This window comes from Euleptes europaea, chromosome 2, assembly GCF_029931775.1.
Source record: "Euleptes europaea isolate rEulEur1 chromosome 2, rEulEur1.hap1, whole genome shotgun sequence".
In the NCBI taxonomy this organism is placed as follows: domain Eukaryota; kingdom Metazoa; phylum Chordata; class Lepidosauria; order Squamata; family Sphaerodactylidae; genus Euleptes; species Euleptes europaea.
The window spans coordinates 72668477-72687811 of record NC_079313.1 but is presented as its reverse complement, the minus strand read 5'-3'; the positions used below and the strand labels follow the sequence as shown (position 1 = coordinate 72687811).

General features: G+C 43.6%; 1 protein-coding gene across 2 annotated transcripts in view; it reads right to left on the bottom strand.

Annotated features, from left to right (window-relative positions):
* BEND5 (BEN domain containing 5) overlaps positions 1–19335 on the bottom strand; it is a 1050378-nt gene that overhangs the window by 803825 nt on the left and 227218 nt on the right. For both annotated transcript variants that reach the window (XM_056844383.1, XM_056844382.1), the window contains exon 4: positions 11521–11615. In XM_056844383.1, coding sequence (XP_056700361.1) covers positions 11521–11615 — 95 coding nt within the window. The remainder of the gene's footprint in view (positions 1–11520; positions 11616–19335) is intronic.

Below are 19335 nucleotides of genomic sequence, written 5' to 3'. Positions count from 1 at the left end.
GCTCAGTGGATGGGATGTCTGGCAGCATAAGACTGGCTAGAAATACCAGACTGGGAACATAAAAACAGTGTTGCACTTACCTGTAACTGTTGTTCATTGAGTGGTCTTCTGTGCAGGCACACATGGGACTGTGCAAGGGCACAGGCAAGCCATGGAAGATTTTTCTAGCTTTAGTTTCAGCTGGATATCTATAGGAGCACACACACACCCTCTGGCTCAGGGCTGTCATTTTCCCGCCCAGTCACCTGATCAAGGGGGAGGGGGCGCTTCTCCCTCAGTTCTCCCACCTGCCACCACGGAGACCAACAACGCAATGCTAGTCCCACGGCGGGGTCGGCGGGAGGAATGTGTGCCTTCACAGAAGACCACTCGATGAACAACAGTTACAGGCAAGTGCAACACTGTTTTTCATCTTCGTGGCTTCTGTGCAGTCCCACATGGGAGTTTAGCAAGCTCATTTACCGCATGGAGACGGGTGTGAGACTCCTTCAGCGAAAGAGCGACTGCAACACCGCCTTTCCAACAGCTGCGTCCTTTCCGGAATCCACATCCATCGCATAATGTTTCAAAAATGTCGATGGCGTGGACCACATCGGAGCTCGGCAAATCTCCTGCAGGCTGACTCTGGACTGGAATGCAGCAGACGCAGCCTGCAACCTGGTGGAATGTGCTGTAACCTGCAGCGGACAGTCTAACTTGGTCTTGCCATAAGCCAGCTTAATCGCTGTGGAAATCCACCTAGAGAGGGATTGAGAAGACACCCCTTTGCCCTTATTAACACCCCGAAAAGAGACAAACAGATTATTTTGAACTCTAAAATCTGCAGTCCTGCTTAAATAAAACAATAATGCTCTTCTAACATCTAATGTGTGTAGAGATTTCTCAGCCGAGGATTCCGGGTGAGGGAAAAACACTGGGAGTACAATGTCTTGATTCATATGAAAAGCAGATAGGTAGGAAAGTCATAGCTGGGTGTAAGACCACCTTTTCCTTATGGAATTTGGTGAATGGTTCATCCCAACGCAATGCAGAAATGTCACTGACTTTTCTGGCAGATGTGATGGCCACCAAGAACGCAGTCTTATAGGAGAGCAACGCTAGGTCATTGGTAGCCATGGGCTCAAATGGAGATTTCATTAATTGTGTGAGTACTACAGACAGACTCCACTGAGGGACAGGAAGTGTAACTGGAGGATAAACATTGTTCAAACCTTTGAGAAACTTTTTACAGTAAGAGTTTGAAAAAAGTGACTTAGAACCAACTCCTGCATGGAAGGCTGAGATTGCAGCCAAATAAACTTTAATGGAAGAATTAGACAATCCCAGATCCTTCAAACTTAACAAGAATTCTAAAACAGAGGGTAACAGACAAGTCTCAGGTATTAGATTCCTATCTAGAGCCCATGACACAAATCTGTTCCATTTGGACATATATGACGCTCTGGTGGAGGGTTTCCGAGAAAACAGTAAGATATCTGAAACCCTAGTCGGCCAGTGAGTTACCATTGTATCCTCCACGCCGAGAGCTGTAGGGAGTGCACATCATGGTGCCTGAATGGCCCGTTCACTAACAAGTCGTCTGCCAGAGGGAGGGCTAAGACGTTCCCCTTGGCCAGGGTCATCAGGGTTGCAAACCAAGGGCGCCTCGCCCAGAATGGGGCAATCAAAATGCAGTTGGCATTTTCTGCCCTGATTTTGGTGACGACCCTGCACTACAGGGGGAAGGGGGGGAAACATGTAAGCAAATATCCCTGTCCATGTTAACTGGAATGCGTACTCTCTGGACCGTTCCCTGATGCCTGCTCTGGAGCAGAACGTTGCACACACAGCATTGGCGGGCGTGGCAAACAGGTCTGTCTCAGGTACACCCCACAGTGTGAAAAGAGGAGTGAGATACGTCGGATTGAGGGCCCACTCGTGATGACTGATAGGGAACCTGCTGAGCACGTCTGCCACCACATTGTCTTGACCTGCAATTGAATTGGTTGGAGGGTTGTGGTGAGCGGCCCATTCCCATAGCCTCATCGCTTCCTTGCACAGAGCTATAGAACCTGTGCCCCCTTGTTTGGCAACACAGAACTTTGCCACCATATTGTCCGTTGCCACTTGGACTACATGTCCTGTAACCACATCTGAAAAAGAATAGAGAGCAAGTCTTATAGCCCTTAACTCTAGGAAATTAATGTGCATGCGAGCCTCCGATGGAGACCAACGCCCCTGGGCCGATTTGCCCTCGCAGTAGGCTCCCCATCCCCCAAGCGAAGCATCCGTGCTAAGGTACACCTCTGGGACGGGGCAGAAGAAGGACACCCCTTGTGACAAGTTAGACTCAGATTCCCACCAGATCAATGATCGGACAACCACTCTCGGGATAGAAAACCTTTTATATTTAGTGTGTATCCGTGAGTCAAAGTTCCTGAGGAACCTATTTTGAAGTGTCCTCATATGGAAACGTGCCATAGAGATGACTGCGGTGGTTGAGGACATCAGCCCTAGCAGACTCTGAATTGAAATAGCCCTCTGGAATCTGTTGTGCTGGAAAAGTTTAATCATGGTTTGAATGGCTCTAATGCGTTTTAGAGGCAGGAACCCTTTACCAGCTATGGAGTCCAATACTACCCCAATAAACTCAACCTTCTGTGATGGTTCCATGAGGGATTTAGAATAACTGATCACCAATCCTACGCTTTGTAGTGTGTTAACAGCGAAGGACAGATTGGTCGACAGGGCAGCTAATGAGTCCACCACGAATAACCAGTCATCTAGATATGGGTACAGGGTACAACCATGAAGTGTGAGGTAGGCTACCACGGGCGCCATACATTTAGAAAATACCCAGGGAGTAGTAGCAAACCAAAAGGCAAAACATTAAATTCGTAGCATTTGTCCGCCACTTGAAATCTGAGAAATTTCCTACAGGTTTTGTGGATTGAGATGTGAAAATATGCATCCTTTAAATCCAGGACCGCAAACCACATGTCAACATCCAATAAAGGAAGAATTTCTTGTACAGAAATCATCCGAAACTTGCGGCCATGTAAGAATTTATTCAGCTCTCTAAGATCCAATATCGGTCTCTTTCCTCCATCCTTCCAATCAATTAAGAAGTATCTGGAGAAATAACCTGGTAGGTCAGCATCTGAGAGAAGCTCGGAAATAGCACCTTTGAGTACAAGCCCATGTACCTCCTGCATTAGAAGGTGTCGAGATGTTAAGGGAACATTGACAGGAGCGACACATGGAGGCCAATGTTTGAACTCCAGGAAATAACCATACTTTATTATCGATAAAACCCATGGGTCAGAGGAGATTTCATGCCAACGTGGCCAAAATGGAAACAATCTGTCCCCAAAACATGAAGTGACTCCTAGTCAATTAGACTTCCCTTTGTTCCTAGCCGGGGAACCATGCCCACCCCTTCTGGGTTTGGAACTGGGTTGGAATCTTCTATCATGTTGTGGAGCCTGATAAGGTGGCTGGTACTGTGAATGGGTCTGTTGTTGTTGACCCTGGTACCTGTACGGACTCTGAAAAGATTGCCCCTGTTTGGGGAAATACCTTGGCTTATAGGAAGATGAAGTTGGAGTGATGCCCAGAGATTTTGAGCTGGATTTGGTCTTCCTTAACCTGTCTAAAAAGACATCTGTCTGGTCACTAAAAAGGTTACCTCCCTCGAAAGGGAGGTCGTCGATGCGGAGTCTAGTGTCATGCGGCAACGCAGAGGCTTTGAGCCAAGAATGGCGTCTGAGGGCTACTGAAGTAGCCATTGCTTTACTGGAGACATCAGCTAAATGTCTAGACGCCGTTAACTGATGGCGACCAAGACTAAGGCCCTCCGCCTGGATAATCCTGGCCAAGGTTCTTTTGTCAGATTCCAAAAGCTCCACATATGGAGACATCTTGTCCCACAAGTAGAATTGATACCGTCCCATGACGGCAAGAAAATTGCAAATTTTGAGAGCTAAGGACATAGCAGAGTTTGCACCCCACCAGGTCCAATTTTCGACCTTTCTTATCCTATGGGGAAGAGTGGCTGGTAGATCTAAACTGCCCTGGCAGGGCTTCGACAATCATTGAATTTGCCACTGGGTGCTGAGCTAAAAATTCACAACCCTCACGCTTAATTCTATAGAGGGAGTCTGACTTGTGTGTAGACGCTGGAGTAGAAGCTGGTTTCAGCCAATTAGACTGAATTATATCAAGTATACTTTGTACCATAGGCAGGGCCACTGGACCCCCATCAGATTTACTTAAAATATCAGACACTGCATCAACAGGCTCTGAGTCATTCACTCCATAGTCCAGATTCAATGCTTTAGCCATACGGAGAATCTGATCCACAAATGATCTCACGCTTTCTGGAAGTGATGCTGCTTTAGCCTCCTGTATAATCTCATCAGGCAGAGATGCATCAGAGTCAGCGTCAGAGTCCAGCACTATTTCTTGCTCTGACTCTGTGCTGCATGGAGTGCGGGAGTGATGTCTCGGCAATACCCGATCGTGATCTCAATGTCGATCAGAGGGCTCCTTCAACGTCGATGGGTTGTGATGCCCCTAGGAACTGCTCTTCGATTTCAGGGCTTCAGCCCCCGAACTATGCTCCTTATGGTAATTATGGGAGTGATGACAATCCCTGGAGGAGGGCAGGTCCCTCCGAGGGGAAGGAGATCGTTTGCGGTAGCAGCAGGAACAACCCCGATAATAATGAGCTGCTGGGCTCCTTCCTCTAGGGCTGTAAGAGCAGCTAGCCGATTGCGCAGACTCCCTGTGATGGGAGGGGGGAGTAGGCGGTAGCTCGATGACGTCATCTTCTGAAGATCTGGGCGATCTACTCCTCCACAACAGCAAGGGTGTTCTTGGCCACCGAGCGATGCTCTCAGAGGGTGATCAGTGCCGGGAGGAACTTCTTGACCTCGCCGCTCCCCGACGTCGTGGTGAGAGAATCGATATTGGAGTCCTCCTGCCGGGCGATCTGCCTCAGTCTCGGGACGGAAGCCTCCGAGGGGAGGGGTCGCGATGTCAGGGAGAAAGCCTAGGGTGGTCTTTCGGCCCTAATTCACAGCATTTTTCCGCCGGAGACCTTGAAGCCTCCCTTACTAGGGTAGGTTGATTGGGGCTCTGTCTGGCGCTGTCTCTGCGCTTCGGTTCCTGTCCGGCTCTGTGAGGAGGCATAGGGGAGGGCGATTGTTCCCATCGCGGCTTGGGTGAAGCCCGGGGAGATGATGGTTTTTGCTTCTTTTTTGGCCCGCTTCCCGACTAGGTTTCAGATGACTGGGGCCGCTTAGCCGGTCTTTTAGGAGGGGGCAGGGAAGAGGCTCTCACCCACATCTCATCTTCCGTGGCTGGCCTGTGCCCTTGCACAGTTTCATGTGGGACTGCACAGAAGCCATGAAGATGAACTTACTGTTCAGAGCTTACTGTCGTCGTCCCCACCCCCCCCCCACACACACACACACTAAAGCTCTGAGGATGATCTAAGGGTAGAGGAAGAAATCCGAGGGGCTGCTAAAGGAAACAATGTTGTAATAATGGAGGACTGTTAAAAACACGATGACTATTGGTCTGATTCAGCATGGCTACTCTTATCGTATGCATAATCGCCAATTCAGGGTTTTGAACACAAAACTATGCACATTTAAAACCATCCTGAAAACACCTTTTTTGGTGTGTGTTTTAAACAAGAGAAGGGATACATGCATGTGCAGTTGTTTAAAAAACATTAAAATTAGTACAAGGCTAGCACTATTTATAGAGGGGGGAAGTAATTTCAGATGCCTGTTGAACACTGAGATGCATTAGTCCTAGAACATGTTTGTCCGTGGAAAAGGGGACAGATGCAGTTATATCTGTTCTGAGATGCCACTTCATAATAATACATAGAATTTATGTAACACATTGAAGTGTTCAAAGTACTTCACATATGCTATTTGTTGTAATCCTTTCAGCAGCCCTTAATGGCAGGTCAGTTGTAAGATCCCCATTACCGTAGATAGGGAGCTGAAATGGAGAGAGAACAGCTTCTCTAAAGCCACTTACTCTCTAAGTGAAAAAATCCACTGTGTAAATTAGATATAACATTAGATATAGCATTAGCTATAACAGGTAATGCTCATGCCAGTTCTGAAAAATAAGTTCCTGAGACTGAAAAAAAGCAGAGGTAAAATAAAGCAAGCCAGAAGTGAAGTGTGGCAGATGTGCTACACAGGCAAGGAACAAATGACAGGCCAACATGCAGGGGGAAACTGGGAGGTTACACTGCCAGCACCACTAGGCCAACTGGCTCAGCTTGCACCTGACTCTAGCCCCCTCCCACCCAAGGACAGTGGCCCACAGGGAACTTTCCTACTACGTTCAAGGGCCAGTCTGCCCCTGCCAACAGGAAGCTTTTACAGGAATTAGGCCTTGCCACATGGCCTGCTCTGGCCTACCGTTGTCCAAGCGGCTTCTGTGTTTCTCGCTGGCTGGCTACCCTGAAGCGTCTTCCTTTTAACAAGAGCTCATTGGTGGCCTAGAAGCAGCATCTTGCTTTAGAACCACTGTTAGTTCTTGACAGCTCCTCCTCCCTCCCCCACCCCCATTCATGGAGTGGGAAACTGAAGATTAGATGTTACAAAGTCCCCAGGATATCCTGGGGGAAAAATCTGGGTTTTTCCCCCCTCCTCTGATTCAGTGATTCATTTTTTTTTAACCCTAAGATTACTATTTGCTTTCTTCGCACTTTGCCATTTGTAATGACTGCTCATGCCTGACCTATAATAAAATTTTCCACAGGGTGCAAAAGATGAAGGCACATATGACGGCCTATCTCAAGTGGTTGCAGTCTATACACAAAAGAAACTTTGAAACAAACACATTATATAGCTAATCAAAATTCAAATGCTGTCAAAAACAACTCTGCCCTCTCCTGATCAATAAAACATGAAGAAATACAGTTCTTTAGATTTGCATTGCTTTACTATAAATCTATCAAATAATATGCAAACAGTAGCCCTCCTGAGGTGACAGGAAAACAAGTTTACTGACATCTATATAAATTAACATTTAAGTTACTCCACAGGAAACTCTCTAGCTGCAGCACCCCAAGTGCCACTGGCAGAATTGCTACAGCAGAGACTAGGAGTTTAGGAGCAGATATAATCGATGTCAAAGCAGTGCTTGACTAGAAAGACAAGTTCTCATTTAACAGGAATGAAATAAAAGTGAGCCACGTTAGTGAAAGTTTTGCCAAGGCTACAGTGCTCTGCAACCTGACATTATAAAAAGGAGTATTGATAGAGAGCACACTGGGTAGTATTTTTTAACAACACAGAAAAGACATTCTCAGCAACCATATGCTTCCAGTCTCCCTGGCATCTCCAGCTGGGAATGGGCCTCTGAAACTCGTGGCATCCAGGCTGCTGGTTGACATGGACAGAGAGGCTGTTGAGAGGCACCTGGCTGCCTTGGATGAGTACAAATCTCCCAGGTCAGATGGTGTGCACCTGAGAGTGCTCAAAGAACTTTCTAAATCGTTATCCCAATCTTCAAAAAAGGGAGAAAGGATGACCCAAGAAACTACAGGCCAGTCAGTCTGACCTCTGTCTCAGGAAAGATATTGGAGCAGATTTTAAAGGGGTCAATCTGCCAGCACCCGAAGGTCAACTTGATGATCTGGGGAAGTCATCATGAATTTGTCCCCAGTAGGTCCTGCTGGACCAACCTCATTTATTTCTTTGATTGAGTGGCAAGCTACTGGATCGTAGAAAATCCATTAACATTGTTTACCAGGATTTCAGTAAAACCTTTGACAGTGTTCCCATGTTGTTCTTATGGGTAAGCTGGAGCACTGCAGACTAGGATAGTTAGATGGATTAGGAACTGGTTGGAGAACAGCACTCAAAGAGTAGTTGTCAATGGAATTCCATCTGATTGGAGGGAGGTGTCCAGTGGGGTGCCACAGTTCTGGGCCAGGTACTTTTCAACATTTTTATAAATGATCTGAATGAGGTAGTGGAGGGACTACTCATTATATTTGTAGATGACACCAAATTGGGAGGAGTAGCAAACACCCAGAAGATAAAGATAGAATCCAAAGAGATCTAAACACACTGGAGAAATGGGCAGATATGAACACTCGACAAGGACGAGTGCAGAATTCTACATCTGGCTAACAAAAATGAGAAGCATATATACTGGATGGGGGATACACTTCTGGGTAGCAATGTGTATGAATAAGATCTTGGGGTACAGGCGGACTGTAAGCTTATTATGAACAGTCAGTGTGAGGCAGCAGCAAAAAAAAGGCTAAAGCAGTCTTGGCGTGTAAACCAAGGGATAACATACAAAATGCAAGATGTCATAGCCCTGCTATACACCTAGGGTGGCCAGATCCACCCATCAGCTATCAGTGAGGGATGGGAGGGGAAAACCACATTGCTCAGGCCACACCTGGAGTACTGTATGCAGTTCTAGAGGCCTCTGTTCAAAAAGAATGTGGACAAAATGGAATGGATGCAGAAGAGAGTAACGAGGATGATCAAAGGCTGAAGAACTTGGGAATGGTCAGACTGGAGAAGAGGAGGTTGGGCGGAACATGATTTCTCCCTTTAAGTATTTGAAAGACTAGTGTGATGGAAGGGAAGAAAAGCTTACGAAAGCCTAAGAATGCCTAAGAAGAGGCCTGAGAGGAGGGCAGGGAGCTGTTCATGTTGGCAGCAGGAGACAGGACTTGCAAAAATGGGTTTCACTTATGTGTGGAAAGGTACCAGTTGGATATTATGGGGAAAAATACAGTAAGAGTTGTTCAGCAGTGGAATTGGCTGCCTAGGGAGGTGGTGAGCTCCCCTTCACTGGCAGTCTTCAAGAAGTGGCTGGACAAACACTTGTCAGGGATGCTTTAAGCTGATCCTTCATTGAGCAGGGGTTTGGGCTAGATGGCCCGTATGGCCCCCTTCCATACTCTATGATTCTATGATTCTAGGTGAGGCCTGGAGATCTCCCAGAATTACAACTGATTTCCAGAACACAGAGATCCGTTCCCCTTGAGAAAATGTATGGCAATATACTCTGCTGAGGTCCCTCCCCTCCCAAACCCTGCCCTTCCCAGGCTCCACCTCCAAAATCTCCAGGTATTTCCCAACTCAAAGTTGGCTAGTCTACTTCTGATGCTCCCCAGACCTTAACAGGTGCCTTATTATTTACATACTACATTACACACAGAGGGTAACCTTCGCCCTTGTTGATCATGCACTTCTGAAATAGACTATTTGTTACCTCCTACTGTTTAATTACTGGGATTTCACCTATCACTTTCTGCTCATTTAAAATGCAGAATGTCTTTGATTGACTCAATCAAAGACTTAACAGTTGTAAAACAGATATTTGCCAGCTACAGCTATTATTCTACAGGGAGGTAATGCTGTTCTATAAATACTAAATACTAATCAGAGTTTTGCATAGGAACTTTGCAGGAATACATAAGGCGATGAGTGGCCAGTTGTAACTTTTTAAAAAATTAGTGTGATTTGAAAACTAATGTCCCCAATGAAACTTGATGAATAATCAGGAGTTACAGCTGTTCTCTGACCAAAGAGACTGCTTGCTCCCATTATCATTTAGAAAATCTGCTGCCTACTGAACAAGTCACTTTTCTGTTTCATTTGGAGAAAGTTACAAAATGTTGTGGAGTCAGGGGAATGGCAATGTTTGTGTGTTCTGCATAACTCAATGAATAAGAACATAAAAATACTTGCATAGTCATTTGTCACATTCAACGTCCCATCAGTAGTTTTACATTCGCAAACAAACAAAAAAGGCTTTAATGCCTATAAAAGGATGCATATAAGGAGAGGGCAGCAAATCAGCCCAGCTCTGTTCCATCCTGCCAAAGATGGAAACTGGCCCACACTTGCTGTGAAACTGACCAAAAACAGCCGCATAGGTTGTCTGGGATTATTTCAGCGTTCTCTCAACTGTTTGATATGAAACTGACCCACACTCACTGTGAAATTGACCAAAGAAGCAGCCTCATGGTTTCTCTCACTAGTGCACTCCATAATAGCTTCCAGTGAAGGGGTTGTATGAGGGGGACAGACACCCAGGAGGGAGAAGTGAGAATGGGCGTGGGGAGAAAAATCGGAAGTGACAAGTATGCACAGAACCATCTTTCGATTTGGGATCAAGGCAGACTTTAAACTCAGGATAAAACAGCATCCTGAAAATGCAAGGGGGAGAGCGACGTGACTTCTGAAGATCGGAAAATACATGCATAATTAAAATGAAGCCCTGAAGTAGTTGGGGGTTGACAGTGACAGGAACAAAGGCCAAGGTCTGTGTTGTAAAACTGGGATTTTGATAGGGTGGTGACTACAAAATTCAGGAGTACCAAAATTCAGGAGTACCAACTAGAACTAAAATGAACAAAGGAAAAAGAACAGGAGAACAGATGAGAGGGCAACTGAAAGGAATAGTTTGGAGAAATGGCAATGGTAAGAGGCCAAAACAAAGTTTTGATTTAACAGAAGGACATTTTAGAAAGGTGTCAGAAATTGAATTACTTATTTAGTATTATATTACATTTTAAATTCATGACATCATATCCAGACAGTATACAATTCCCCTGCCTAGATACATGTGGAAATATGCTGTTGGAGAATCTAGTCCTAATTCAAGCAATGTACACCAATATTATTATGGTATTATATATAGTGATACCTTCATAACATTATATTTGAAAGAATCACCCTATATGAGGGGGATGGCTGTAAAGCAACAATAATTTTTTTTTATCTTTAACATGACAAACAGCCTTTGCTGTTTTGGTTATCACAGTCTTTCACAAAGCTGTTTCTCTGGAATTCACCCCATCATATAATTAAGTAATAGCAATAAAATCAGAATATTCATTCAGACATGCATTCTCATGTAAAGGCTGTGGTCGATCAAGTGCCTAGGTCTCCTGATTTAACCACATGGTTATCAGTATTACCAGTCTATGGCTTGTAACATTGTAAATAATAAGTATTCCTCCAAAAGTTGGAGTTATATAATTAGCATCTTCTTTTAAGGATGGTTTGTCTTCCCAGCTTATTCACTGTTTTCAGATTTTATAATATTGTGCTTATGTACTTTAATAGATCTAAGGAATCACCATATATGAGGGCTTGCCTTTGGTCTGTGCAAGCCAAATGAGCAACAAAAAATTACTCGGCACCCTCCTCTATATGACAGAAAGTAAAGGGCATGAGCAATCAATTACCAAAGACTGGTTACTTCTCTACCAGGTCAGTGCTGGTTTAAGGGCACTAAATGTGCACTAGGATCCTCTTGCCCTACCCTGTGAGCATCATGCAGCCCCTCATAATATTAAACCATAATATAAAATGAGTATCTCCTGCTATGGGAAAGAAATAATAGAATAGCTGAAGCAAATATAAGCAGAGATAAGAAAATCAAAGTTTCAATGAACCAGAGAATAACAGTTCCAAAACTCATTGGAAAGCGTCCTCCTCAAACACAACATTAATAGGAGTGTTAACTTACCATTTAGGTCTGCTTGTGGATTTTACCATTGGAGCCATTCCGTCCCGATAGAGGCTTTTTGTTTTACTGAAATTGACGATGTTGAAAATGACCCTCTGAAAGGCATAAGGGAAGATCTCAGTTGTACTGCGAAGCACATTGCACACAGGCTTTCTTTCCTTTCCCCCTTAGAAGCTCCTTGATTCATAAATTTTGAACAGCACAGTTCTAAATCTATTGTTTAAGGGATATAAGGACTGAGATAAATTTTGCCACTGCCAGTGTAACCTTAGGATCACTGTCACTTAAATAAATAAGGTATTATCTCAGACACAGAGATACTAGTTTAATCTGTTAAAAGAGGAATAATATAACTTGATCTTAGATCCTCATATAAACAACATTCCAGCAGAATGCATGCTAGAGAATCAATAGAACCAGAAGATCAGGAGCAGGTTCTTTCTGAATATGGTAAGGTCATGTATCTACCTTACATTAACCATAGAAGGGTTAGCATTTAATCTAGCAAGAAAAAAAGATCTTAAAAATGAGGAAATGTCAAGAAATAGGTACAAGCAAGCAAGCAATGTGGGGGAAGAATTCCAAAGAACTGAGATGAGCAAACACAATGAGCACAAATCAACATGCTAACATAATCAGTCTCTTTAATTTGCTTTTTATTTCAGAAAAAACCCTCTGATTTCCCAAGATCTCTAGTCATAATGATATGCCTATCAATGACAACTTCTTGTCAAAACATTTTTGCTATGAGGATCTATACAAGTCATGTTTCACGAAACCTAGGTACAGGCTGAGTATCCCTTATCTGGACTACTTGAGACCAGAAGTGGTCCATATTTCAGATCTTTCCATATTTTGGAATATTTGCATATATATAATGAGATATCTAGGGAATGGGACCCAAGTCTAAATATGAAATTTATTTAAGTTTTATATATGTTTTATATACACTTTATACACATAGCCTGAATGTAATTGTAAACAATACTTATAATAATTTTGTGAACATCGAACCACCAGAAAGCAAATTGGTGTGCTGCTGAGAGCCTGTGAGTAATGACTGTCGGCTCAAAACATCTGGTTTTGGGGTCAGTCTGGATATCGGATGTCAGGATAAGGGATATTCAGCCTGTATCCCTCAGTGCCAAAAACAGCCTAAATTGTAGTTTGAAGGCAGACAAACATGCCCTAGCTTCAAGAGACATTTAGTCAAACTCAGAATGAAGAACAACACCATCGATGCACAGAGGGGCATTTAACAGGCTCCCTAAAAACTGGAGCAGAGGATGATCAATAGATACATTAACAGCATTTATGCAAATAGAAGCACCAAAAAGAATAGCTGGAATGATTTTTGATTAAAAACTTGAATAGCTCCAGGGATTTATTTTCCACCTCTGGTATAAAAATAATTTACAATTGCCCCAATACCAGGTTTGATTTTATTAGACACTGCCTTTTGATGGGAGTTCCAGCTCACGCTATAAAAGAGAATACCAAGATAAGCAAATTCCTTAACTTGATCAATGCCATCTAGTACCCAACAAAAAGAGGGCAGTTTCTTAGAGAAGATTATAATCTTTGATTTATGGGGGGGGGGGGTTTGGAAAAACTTCCCTAGAACAATACTCAGAAAAAAATTGTAATGATCTTTGCAATCCAACTTTTGTACGGGGCAAAAGAATTGCATCGTCAGCATAAAGCAAGATTGGAATACTATGGTTTGCTAACTTTGGTGGGTGACAAACCTCTTGAAAATTCACTGTTAAATCATTCAAACATAAATTAAACAATAATATACTCAATAATACACACAGGCTTCCAACATTACACCAGATAACAAAATCAGACATTTTTTTCAAACATTAATGGTAAGGCAGTCATTCTAAAAACCCCAGTAGGGGTATATAAAGGCTTGCACAGATGCACCTAATTTACCAAATCAAGGATATGTCTTTTGGTTCTTGTAGGTTATCCGAGCTGTGTAACCGTGGTCTTGGAATTTTACACAGCCCGGATAACCCAGAAGAACCAATGAACTCTGACCGTGAAAGCCTTCGACGATATGTCTTTTATTTGGGAATATATCTTTGGGGATATATCTTTTATTCAACGTTTGAAAGCATCCTCCAAATAACTATACTAAGTCTTAGGGTTCCAATAGGGTCAGTACAGGAACCTAGATATGACTGAAAAAAATAGAGCACAATCCTAACAAGGGGAGTACTTACCCTGGGCCCGGGGATGGCACAGCCGTGCCTCCTTCTGAGTGGCTTGCTGCCAAGTGCACCAAAGCCAAAGATGCCTTTTTCAGGAAAACTCTCCAAAGAGTTCCACAGGGCTTTGCCTGCCTTTTTGCAGTCATAACTCGACGCCTGCAAAAAGGGACATTCCCGGGCCAAAAGGGCTTTCACCCCTTTGAAGGTGGCACCAGCCTCTGTGCCGGGAAAATGCTGTACAACTCCCCAAAACCAACGTAAATGCCCCTGTGCCAGCATTGCTGCCACTTTAGTCAGCATAAGTGGCACTAACGCTGGCACTGGGGTCATGCCGGCTCCAAACTCCTTTCGCCCCCTGTCAGGATTGAGCTGGTACTTTCACCACAGTTAAATATAAGCTTCTGCCTTAGCCTGTATGTCAAAATTACTACCTATCTCATTTTATCCTGATGCTATTCCAAGGAATTTAAGGTGGCATTTATAGGTCTGTCCTTCTTAAGGTTACCAATCTCCAGGTGGGCCTGGATTTCTTTCAAAAGTATACCTCATCCCCAGACTACAGAAATCAGTTCCTCTGGAGGAAACAGCAGTTCTGGAGGATGGAATCTATTGTACTACACCTCCACTGAGCTCCCTCCCCAAACTCCACCCTTTCCAGCCACTGCCCCCAAATCTCCAAGACTTTCCCAAGCTGGAGATAGCAATCCTCCTCCTCCTCTACCATTTTATCCTCCCAACATCCTTGTGTGGTAAATTAGGCTAAGACAAAGCCCTTAACTGACATCATGGAAGCATGTGTGTGTGTGTGTGTGTTGGGGGGGGGCGGGTTGTACCTAAATCTCTCCAGTCCCAATTTGACAATAGCCATTACACTATGTAGGTACTATTGCTAGCTATATTCTGTTGGTAACAATTCCCTAGCAGGAGAAAAAATATTGGAAAAGTAAAGGGACAAGAAAGGAAAAGAGGAGTGTAAGCATAATTGCAAAAACAGAACATTTATTATTTCTAAGCCTCTTGTGCATTCCTCATCAGAAACAAGATACAAAAGAAAGCTCATGAGAGCATGTTCTGAGGCTACCACAAAAGCAAAACAACTGGTGTGGGGGGGGGCAGCCTTTTTCACCTAATGAGGCCCCATAGACTGACAAAAACAGTGAGATATTCCAATTAAAAACTAAGATGATAACACAGGTATCAAATATATGAAATGGATTTAACAACTGGTTAAAGATTCTGAGCAAGCAGCCATTAATGGGAAACTCCTTATTACTGATAAGAATGTAAGCAATTGCTTATTCTCCAATAACAGCTGGTAAACATTATATGTTCCTTCCTGTAGTTGTACCTTTAAGACAGGACTTGTGTGTGGGGGAGTTGGTAGGGCCATAACTCTGCAGGGGGTCCCCTAATGCAGCAAGTTTTTGCTAAGCAAACTTCAAAGTCATGGGATAAGAGGACAAGTCTGGCTGAAAAATAGGAAGAAGAGAGTAGGAATCAATGGTCAGTTCTCACATTGGAGGGATGTGAGCAGTGGGGTCCCTCAGGGATCTGTGTTGGGACTGGCGCTTTTCAACCTGTTCATCAATGACCTGGAGTTGGGGGTGACCAGTGCGGTGGCCAAGTTTGCAGATGACACCAAATTATTTAGGGTGGTTAAAACAAAATCGGACTGTGAAGAGCTCCAAAAGGATATCTTCAAACTGGAAGAATGGACATTAAAATGGCAAATGAGATTCAATGTGAGCAAGTGTTAAGTGATGCATATTGAGACAACAAATCCAACTTCACATATACACTGATGGGATCTGTGCTGGCAGCGATAGACCAAAAAAGGTATCTTAGGGTGGTAGTGGATAGCTTGATGAAGATGTCAACCCAGTGTGCGACTGCTGTGAAAAAGGCAAATTCCATGTTGGCCATAATTAGACAAGGAATAGAGAATAACACTGCTGCTATCATTCTGCCCTTGTACAAATCTATTGTGAGACCATGCTTGGAATGCTGTGTACAGTTCTAGTCACCACACCTTAAAAAGGATATTGCAGAGCTTGAGAAGGTGCAGAAAAGAGCAACCAAAATGATCGGAGACTAGAGCAACTACTCGGTGAGGAGCGGTTAAAATGCTTAGCACTGTTTATCTTGGAAAGAAGGCAGTTAAAGGGAGACATGATAGAGGTCTATAAAATTATGCATGGTATGGAGAAAGTGGACAGGGAAAAACTTTTCTCCCTCTCTCATAATACTAGAACATGGCATCATCTGCTGAAGGTGGAGGGTGACAAATTCAAAACAGATAAAAGGAAGTATTTCTTCACATAGGATTTCTTCATGCATAGTTAAATTGTGGAAGTCCCTGCCCCAGGATGTGGTGATGGCTGCCAACTTGGCAGGCTTCAAGAGGGGAGTGGACATGTTCATGGAAGAGAGGGCTATTCATGGCTGCTAGTAAAAATGGATACTAGTCATGATGCGTACCTATTCTCTCCAGGTTCAGAGGAGCATGCCTATTATATTAGGTGCTTTGGAACACAGGCAAAGATAAATGCTGCTGCAGTTGTCTTGTTTGTGGGCATCCTAGAGACACCTGGCTGGTCACTGTGTGAACAGACTACTGGACTTGATAGACCTTGGTCTGATCCAGCATGGCCTTTCTTACGTTCTTATATTAAGTTGTAATCAGAATATGGAAGCTGCCTGTGTCTGCTCACTGCCTGAGGAGCCCACCTGTGTTTTGGTTGGTAAAGCAAACCAGCTCCAAGGCTGATTCAATTATAGAGCATCTTTTTGCATACGAAAGGTTCTGGGTTCAGTCTCCAGATAAAAGGATCACTTAAAGGTGATGTGAATAAATCTCTACCTGAGATCCTCAGCAGCCCATGGCAGACAGAGTAGATAATACTGAGCTTAATCTGACTCAGCAAGCTTCATGTGCTCAGGTGAAACTAAAATCTCCTAGCTAGGCCAACAGAGGCAGGCTAGCTGTACATCTTGGAGTGGATCTGAAGAGGGAATCAAGCCACTTAGAGGGGATTCCACTCACCTCCTCCAATAGGGTTGCCAGCTCCTGGATGGGAAGTACCTGGAAATTTAGGGGATGGGGCCTGAGGAAGGTGGGGTTTGGGAAGGATTTCAATGGGGCTTAATGCCATAGAGTCCACCTTCCAAAGTGTCCTGGAGATCAGTTGTAATCCCAGGAAATCTCCAGCCACCACCTGGAGATTGCCAACCCTATCCTCCAGCCATATCCTCAACCTGAAATTTGAAACCCTCACCCAATAGATGCAGAATTCCTCTCACTCATAAAAGTTTCCTCCAGCTCTAGTAAACAACAAAAAGGTTTATTTTGTCTGGGATTGCTGAAATGAAGGAAGGTTAGAGTGGACACCAGGACTGGATGTCAAGAATGGAATCCCAACAGCCATTTTGTGTTGTGGCCCACTAATGTTGCCTTCTCCCTGAAGAAGAAAACATGTCCTGTCTTTTCAACAGAGGTTTAATGGTATTTGCCAAGAAAAGATTTATCTGCCTATTTCCACTCATTAAGCCTCTGTTAAAGGGACAGGACATTTTTCTCCAGGCCTGTTGGCAACCCTACCCACTAACCTTTCTCCAAAATTCCATACATGCCCACAGGCTCAATAAGCTTGGAAATCTGCTGTTCTAACCATTATGCAACCCTGGCTCTCTAAATAAAATAATAATGAATAACCAAGGTTTGAATTCCCACTCTTGGGCCAGTCCACACACACTAAAATGCCTAACAAAGTCATTGTGAGGATAAAATGGAGTAGAGGCAAATGATGTAAGCTACTTTGTGTTCCAACTGGAGGGGGGAGTGGGGTATAAATGAAGTGAATAAAATAGTAATCCTAATACCCATGAACTGAAGTGAGTGAAACAGAGGTAGGTTGGCCCTTTGACTTACTTGGAAAGTTTCAAGTGGGTTCCTACTAGGGTTGCCAATAGGCCTGGACAAAATGCCCGGTGTAGGCTTAATGTGTGGAAATGGGGCCAGAGTCCCCAATGAGAAAAGGCTGTGTTCTTGTGCCTCTGGACAGGTTGAAACCGTGGCCCATGTACTACTACATTGCAAGCGTGGCTCACTTTTACAGGAACAGGTCATCGAACCCCTACTGACAGATTGCCCTGGTGGGACTGATGAGTTAGTTCGATTTTTTAAGTGATATTTATCCCCAGGTTACTGGAGGGGTTGCTAGCTACCTGGGATTTATATTAAAGTTTTAACTTTTAATGTTGTAAGGAAGATCTTTGTCAAAAGTATATAAATCTCTTTTTAACCTCATTATGTACTTTTTAAATGCCAAATAAAGGTGTGATTTGATTTGATTTGTGTGGAAATGGATAGCTAAAGCTTTTTATGGTATGAGGGAAATAACATAACCTGGTAAATAACATACTAGTAAGCTTATATTAAAGGGACAGGGCATTTTTCCCCCTTTGAATAGTTTGCAATCCTACCTTGATACCCTGGAGGACCACTGTTAGCCAGAAAAAGCCATGCTGAACTTGAGCAACACCATAGGGTCCACTTGGTTGGCCCTGGCTAGTGGCAATGGGCAAATCAAGGGCTTGGATTTGGCTGTTGGTGACACAGGAGAAGGCAACAGGCACTTATATCCCTGTCACTGTTGCCAGCTATAGTGGCTTGGTTTGATCCTGGTCCAATATGTCCTTGGAGAACTGCGTCATTACCTCACTGTAGTCTATGGACAGCTGGATGAGGCCATGTACTATGAACTAGTGTGGGGTTACAATAGATTAGGTCTTTTCAATTAAACCATGAATTTATTGTAGAAATATGTCATAGAAGATCACCCCTGCCAGTTTATCAAGATGTAGAAAACTGTCAAGGACAATCTTATTGACAATCCTGTGAAATGTGGTGAGAGGGAAGGCAGCATGGTATAGCCCGATCTTGTCAGATCTTGGAAGCTAAACAGGGTCAGTACTTGGAAGGTTGACCACCAAGGAAGACTCTGCAGAGGAAGGCAATTGGCAACTCTGCTTCCCACTTGCCTTAAAAGTGCCTTGCTGGAGTCATCATAAGTCAGCTGTGACTTGACAGCACTTTACACACACACACTCACATGAAATGTGATCGCTTCTGTTGTTACCAACTCTGTCTCTGTAAATACTGTAGATCATTTTAGCTGCTGTTGTATATTATTAAATATGAATTGCGTTTTAATGGGTTTTATTTTGCTGTGTTTGTCACATTGAAATTCTATCTTTGGGCTAAAAGCAGCATACATTTTCTGAAGAAAATAAATCAGCAAATATGAGAGATGGCAACTAAGGGCATTAGTCATTAGTGTTAGGCATATTTACTCAGAAAGAAGTTACTCTTCAATAGGATTTACTCTTCCATAAGTGTGTGTAGGATTGTATTCTCTGATTTCTATATGTCTTATGATTGCTGCTCCAGCAAAGCCCATTTCTTCAGGTACTGGTTAGTTATACTTTTAAAATATACGACTCAATTCCTGTTTAACAATAACAAATTCAACTCAATGAGAGAACATTTTAATCCTCCAGGTCATTTAATCGCTGTCTTAAAAGTGCCAGTCCTCAA